This window comes from Quercus suber, unplaced genomic scaffold (genome assembly GCF_002906115.3).
Source record: "Quercus suber isolate HL8 unplaced genomic scaffold, Cork oak 2.0 scaffold_271, whole genome shotgun sequence".
NCBI lineage: Eukaryota > Viridiplantae > Streptophyta > Magnoliopsida > Fagales > Fagaceae > Quercus > Quercus suber.
In genome coordinates this window covers 319,125-326,286 of record NW_027069727.1, presented here as the reverse complement: position 1 = coordinate 326,286, position 7,162 = coordinate 319,125, and the positions used below count along the sequence as shown (strand labels likewise).

Below are 7,162 nucleotides of genomic sequence, written 5' to 3'. Positions count from 1 at the left end.
GGACACATGTCGTAAAATTAAACTCTAATTGAAATCCAATTTTTATATTGAATTAACTCACTTGGCATAAAAATTTAAAAACTTAGATTAGATGGGACACGTGGTGCAAAATGAGACTCTAATTGAATTCGAATTTGAAATCTAATTGGATTTTCTTTCAATTTTACCTATTATTATTATAATATATATATATATAGATTTACTTATTAATATATATAAGTAAAACCTAGACAGTTGTTGAGCAAAACCCAGATCAAACCTAATCAAAACACAATACACAAAACCCAAATATTAAAAAAACACACTTGTTGAGCAAAACCCAGATCAACGCTGATCAAAACACACACACATCGCACCACCGCCATTAGATCAACACTGCCACTGCCGCCACTAGATCAACGTTTCCTCCATTGCACCACAACACACAAAACCCAACCCATCTTCACCAAGCTTGAACAACCCATCATCAGCAAGAATCATAGCCCATCATCGGTGTGCTTGAGCAACCCACGCTAGAATACGCCAACAATGATAGAGAGATATGATGAGAGAGAGAGGGGCTATTGTGGAGAAGGAGAGAGGAGATGAAAAACACAAAAAATAAAGAGAGAGAAAAAGTCAGATTCAAAATAAAAAACTATTATTTAGTTTTACAATTATACTACAATGCGATTATACATTTAGATTGCAATTTTTTTTTGCAATAGTCAAGTTTTCCAAGACCGGCTGTTGGGGGGTTTTAGGGCTTAAATGCTAAATACTACCAACATATGGCATATGCTATTCCCACTGTGAATGCTCTAATGAGTAATACAATTTAGCTAATAATAGTCTAAAATGAGTGAGGTTTAGGTTCAGTGCATGTAATGTATTGAACCCGCTAAGATGGTAACATGTGTTCAAAAGTGGACACGTGTTATAATCTTAATGAGTCTAGTGCAACTGAACACTAGATCTATACCTCACCTGTCTAAAACTATCAAGTTATACGAGGTATGATCATATCTTTTGGTGTTAGATTGCCAAGAGCACAAAAATTAAATATAGTTTTTATTTTTATTTTTATTTTTTTAAAAGTTGTTTCCATGATATAGCTCGGAAAGGTAGGATTAAGTCAATCCCTGTCATGCTCTATTGAGTTAAGAAAAACCAATAAACTAAATGTAAAAATTTATTTGCCAAGTAAAAAAGAGAAGTAAGATGGAACACATTTTCCAATGGTTGAAAAACAAAAGACTTCTAAGAGAATTAAATGATAATTAGAATTATAAACACCATATTTATTAAAATGATGTGATTAAATGATTAAATTTATGATTTTTTAATAGTTTAAGTTTTTAAGATAATTTTTTTTTATAAAAAAAAAAAAAAAAAGTTTTTAAGACAATCAGTAATCTATCATTGTATCAAAAAAGTTATTAAATAATTAAATTTACCATCAAAATATTTTTGCACAATTGATAACGGTAGATGTAACGAACCATGTGCTATAGCACCTCTTAGTCACATAACCATGATCTTATTATTTTTTACTTTATTCATTTTCCAAATTTAATGAGCATACGGACATACCTATAATGGCTACCTTCAATGGAGACTCTTGCTTGTTGCAAATGTAACTGCCTTCTGTATTCTCACAATTGAGGTTGTTGGGACATGTATTGTCTTTCTCGCATTCATTTATATCTGACAGGAATAGGAAAACATGCAAATTTATAAATTCATTAATTTTTGGGTGCAATATTTGGTGCATTTGGTGCTTACAAGTTACAGCCTACATATCTTCACATTCATCCATATGATATCTAGTAGAATTTTGACAGAAAAATTAATAAATTCATTAAAATTTTGGGCACTTTGGTGCTCACTCATATAGGCAAAGAGGTTTCAAAGGTTCTAAGCACCAGACGTTCTTCAAGATTGATTTGGGTTAGATACTAGGAGATTAATAAATCTCAAACAGCCTTATTACTAGCATTGTCTTGGGTCTTAAGCATCCTTACTCAGGGTCGGAACCACTCACAGGGGGGAGGGGGTGAAAATCCTTTTTTAGTATGTAAAAATATTGAGCATTTTGAACATTTAGCTTATAAAAATTGGAGTTGGCCCTCCAAATATATGAGTTAGTGCAATGGTTCTCTAAATATATATATATATATATATATATATGTTTTGCACCCTATAAGTTAAGAGGTGTCACAAATTGGACCATGTACTTTCATAACTAATAAATTAAACATTGAAATTTTAAAATGAAAGAAAGTATACCCTATAGTTTTAAAAGTAACAAATTAAATCCCAAGATTTCAAAAAGTAACATTTAATTTGCTACTTCTTGGAACCCTCAAGATTATCATGACTAAAATGTTGGTATCACAACTCGGCCTCCCAAACAAAAATTCATGCTTTTGCTAGTGTCCTTATTGCAAGAAGTGGAAAACATAAGCAGACAATAAACTTAAACAGAAACCACCAAGAGAACATTATGGCTCAGTCAAAAGCTAAAAGTAAAAACTAAAAGGTGGTCGGAGCCAATCATAAGTGAATGGCGATCAACTCGAAATTGCTTTAGTTTTCTAGAAGTTTTTAACTCTCTCCCCAAAAACAAAACAAAACAAAAAAAAAAAAAAAAAAAAAGGGAAAAACTTTGAATTTTTGTGGATCAAATAATTTGGTTTTGTTTGGTTGGGGAGAAGTTATAGAAAATTTTGGCTAAATTTTTACTTTTGATATCTTTTGGATGAATCTATTTTATGAATAGTTAAAAAAAAAAAAAAAACAATTTGGAATTTTTAATTTAAGAAATGATGTTAATGGAAAATTTTGTACAGAGAAATGAAGGAATGATTAAATTAAATAAATTTGAAATTTAGAGGACTTAATCGAAAAAAAGAAGAAGGTAAAATTAGAGGATTGAAATGAATTTTGGTCAAATTTAGATTTTACATTTTTGATTATATAGGAAAATTATTACATATAATTGGAATTTTGCAATTTTTCCTAGTATATATTAGATTATTACATATAATGGGAAATGCAAAGTTTATGAAAATGTTTAACATTAGAAGTAAAGTATAAATTTTTAAAGATCTAATTAACATATTTGATATTTTAAGATTGTGTTGCTAGTAATTAGTGTTGTAAAGTTGAGCTAAGATATACTGAGTGTTAAAGTTTAGGACTGTCCATTCAATTTGTTTAATGTTACCTCATATTTCTAATTAGTTTTAATTTGGGTTTTCTCGATAAAGAAGTAGTTGGGTATTTCTTGTCCATTAAGGAATAAGATTGAAGCCTTATAAATATGCGTTTTTGCAAAGGGTTTGATGGCTTGTTCCTGAGGTTCCTTCCATGTGGGGAGAGGAGAAAGTCTCCTAGAAAAACAGAAGTGGGTTTCTTCAGAGAATAGTTTGGTAGATTTTGGGGTTGATAGATTACTCTCTGTTATATATTGAGAGTTTGTTTGTTATGTGAGTGAGAGAGAATTATTGGTTGTATTGAGGATTTCAGATTGTGAGTTTGAGTTTGTAAGAGGTTTTGTTTGTGTATTTGTGAGATTTGTGAGTGTTTTTTGTGTGAGTTGTGAGTGTTGATTAAAGTCGTTGTAATGCATATAGTTGATATTAGATATTGTTGATTAGTGTTGGCTGTGGATGTAGGCATGCAGTTGGCTAAGCCACATCTTGTGTGGATGTTTTATTTTCTAGTTCATGTGCATGTGCTTCTGCTAGCCTCAAATTATAATAATTAATGTTAAAGCTTCTATTGTTGTTCAACAATTGTGTCTCATTGTCAAACTATATTACATATTTAAGTTTAGTTTATTTTCTTGTTAAACAAACTCAAGCTTGTTTCTAAATAATTGAATTGGTTTGTTTTCACTTTTCATATATAGTTAACTTTGCAACTAAAATTTTTCACCTTGTAATAAATTTATGCTAGTAATTTATAACTAAAAAGCGTTGAAATTATATAATTTCAGTTTATTATAGAGAATGGTTTTTGTTTATGAACTTATAAGAAATAGATTTGTCAACATTGTATTGTTAAAAATTATATAATTTTATTACAAAATATGATATTTATATCTTATCAATAAATTTGTAATACTTTGAAATTTTATGAATTTATGTATACACATAAACAAATAATATTATATTACTTAAATCAAGTCAAATATTCATAAGCTTGTTCACATATATATTATTATGTTTGAGATTGACTCATTTAATAGTTGAATCTAAAATTGAGTTTCAATTATGAATTGTTTGCTAAATAAACATACATAAAAATTAAGAAATAAAAAATATAAAAATTTCTTGAGTCAAGCTCGAGTTGTTGATGAAAAATTTGATTCATTTACAGCTTTACTAAACATATCATTACAAATGGGCACTCAATTTATTCTAAAGGATATAGGTGACGAAAATTGATTAAAGTCAATTATTTTTGTGGGAGTATAGTGAGGCATTTGTTTAAAGTATTGTTGTGATAGAGAAAAACACATACCAATTATAGAAAACTGCACTTCTATTGTATTATAAAGGGTTTATATAGCTAGCGAGGATACTTTGAATCATTAAGATGCTGTTGTCATTCTGTAATAAATGCAATTATTAAATATGCTAACTATTTGAGATATATATATATATATATATACATACACATCTAGTACACTAAAAAAATAAAGACAGAGTTCTTTCAAATTGATAATTTATTTTAGAATAAATCTAATATGTGATGATATGTTATTTAATTCAGATATAATTCTTGAATAAAATTTAAAATGATGTGGTATTATGTATTCTTAATTTTTTTTTTTTTTTAAAAAAAAAGGAAATTTTCATCCTGAAATGGATATTCTCAATTTCAATGATGGATCACAGATATGGGTCATAGCTTGGCGCTATCTTTTGGCATCCACTCTAGTTGATTATCTTTTGTTCCCCTTGATGTAACCTAACAAAATTTCATTTAATATATATAATTACTCTTTGTGAAAAATTTCAACAAAATACTAAGCATTAATTCTCAAAAATATACCACTGCACACCCTTGATGCAGTAGTCATTCTACAAGTATAAATACTTGTGGGGTGTGGGGGGTAAAGACCGAGGTTTAAGTTATCAAGAGGGAGTTTTACACATGTACATATACACTTAAATTATGTTAGAATAGAAATTTTATCTTGTATAAAAAATAAAATTCTCAAAAATGTAATTAGTAATATACAAGAGAATATGTATAGTATGAAATACGTTCACGTTTCATTTGAACGTATTTCATACTATACATATAGCAAAAAGAAGACAATGTTTATTTAATCTTTCATACACTTATTTTGCCAAAGAAAAAAATTATTTATTATTTGAACAAGGTTTTCTCCAAATTAGTTTGGAGATAAACTCTTCAAATTCTTCTTATATTTTTTATTGTATGAGAATTTTGAAAATCTAACTGTCAAATTGCATGTTCTTTATATTCTTAACACACATGTTACATTTCATTCAAATTGGATGTTATTTATTATTTGATCAATAAACTTATTTTTTGTGCATGGTTTTAGATTACAAAAACTTAAAATTTAAACATTTGACTGATGATATATTTATTGATATTTGATCTTCTTGAAATTTTGCAAGCATAGACTAAATAATAAAAACACGCAATCTAACGATTATATATTCAAAATTCACATCCGATAAAAAAATATATAAGGAGATTAAAGAAAATATTTTTCCTTATTATCTCATAATATTATAATTTTAAATGTTTTTTTTTAAATCCATTATATAGATTATATATGACAATAAGATCTAATAATTCAAATTATAGAAAAACATTACTAGATGAAAAAATTTCAAGATTATAATAAAAAGTGAAAATCCTATTGTTTAATATAAATAATAAAACATGAAATTAAAAATATTAGTTTTGATAAATTAATAGTTATATATAATTAAACGTCATTGAAGTTTACCTTGGCATCCTGTGTAAAGATAAGGATTTCCTTCATATCCACGACGGCAAATATACTGCCTGCCGCCGTAACTTGTTGAGAACCATTCTGCTTTCCGTCTAGCTGCCCCGGATGAACTTAGGTTTAAAAAGTTAGACACTGTCCACTCCAGCGCCACGGGAACGCGTTCCAAAAACGGCATTTCGTAAGAAGGATTTGTTATGTCTGAGTCAAACCATTCCTTTTCTGCTAGGAATGCATGTTTGCATTTTTCGTTGCCATTATTTTCCTCATCTTTACTTTTGAAAGATACATTAAATACTTGATTCCCAGAAGGGACTCTGGTCTGGCAGCAGTTGAAGCCCGAACATTTAGCTTCCCTTTCTATCATGGTTTTGTTGTCGCAATCAGAATTGCAACCAACCCGCACCATAGGATCAATACCGGTCATCAGGGCAATATTGTTGCAACCAACCGAAATAAATTTATTCCGATAGGATGAGAAGTAAAAAGGACTCCCCGTCATATTCACGCCACCATTGCTTGGACCCGTACTTGTGCAATTCGAAGAAATAATAATTGGCATCTTGACTCGAACGATTCCTGGCTCATAAATAGAATAACCGGAAAGAAAATCATACCGATTAGGAAATTTGATTTCCAGCACCTCCATGTTTATGCTGGGAAGGAAAGGTCTAACCGAGCTGCCATTTCCGGTACTGCAATCAATTTTGAACCAGTCGTTCAAGTAACAACCGGCTGTCATTCCAAACGGGTATGGAATACTAACATTTCCACAGGTATCTTTGCAACCGGGCATTGCCATAGGTGGTGGTGCTGCTGCTGCTTCTGCTAATCCATATGTCAGAAGAAGTAAGAAAGTAACACGCATTACAAATTGCACACCCATTTAATTTCTGTATCTTTTGCAGTACTACAAAGCAAACGATACATGCCCTGCCTTTGTAAATACCAATATATATAACCTCACAAGAAAAGTATTGCTAGACAATTTATTTTCTGAACCTTCCGCGAAATTTTGTTCCTTCGTTTACTTGGACTTGGTAAGTGGATAGAAGTCACAAAGTTCCTTCTTAACGTTTTCCGTAAGTTTGAAAGAATAAAAACTAAGTCAAGTCATCACCAAAGAACCGTTGGAATTTGTTTGATTCTGGAAGACTTCTTAATTGACACAATTTTAAT

At 29.8% G+C, this 7,162-nt stretch overlaps 1 protein-coding gene across 1 annotated transcript; it reads right to left on the bottom strand.

Moving 5' to 3' along the window:
* Window positions 1-246: 246 nt before the first annotated feature.
* LOC112024897 (wall-associated receptor kinase-like 8) lies at window positions 247-6,891 on the bottom strand. The gene is made up of 3 exons (XM_024057540.2): window positions 5,981-6,891; window positions 1,573-1,686; window positions 247-560 (listed from the first exon to the last, which is right to left on the bottom strand). Exons 1-3 carry the CDS (start codon window positions 6,867-6,869, stop codon window positions 487-489), a joined length of 1,077 nt encoding a protein of 358 aa, XP_023913308.1. The 5' UTR covers window positions 6,870-6,891; the 3' UTR covers window positions 247-486.
* Between the last annotated feature and the right edge of the window lie 271 nt (window positions 6,892-7,162).

Excerpts from the sequence above, each read along its gene's own strand:
- LOC112024897 (XM_024057540.2), bottom strand. The coding sequence starts at position 6,869 with ATGGGTGTGCAATTTGTAATGCGTGTTACTTTCTTACTTCTTCTGACA. Across the intron at positions 1,687-5,980 it reads TCTTTACACAGGATGCCAAG|ATATAAATGAATGCGAGAAA; the intron begins GTAAACTTCAAT and ends TATTCCTGTCAG. Across the intron at positions 561-1,572 it reads ATTGAAGGTAGCCATTATAG|CCCCTCTCTCTCTCATCATA; the intron begins GTATGTCCGTAT and ends TCTCCACAATAG.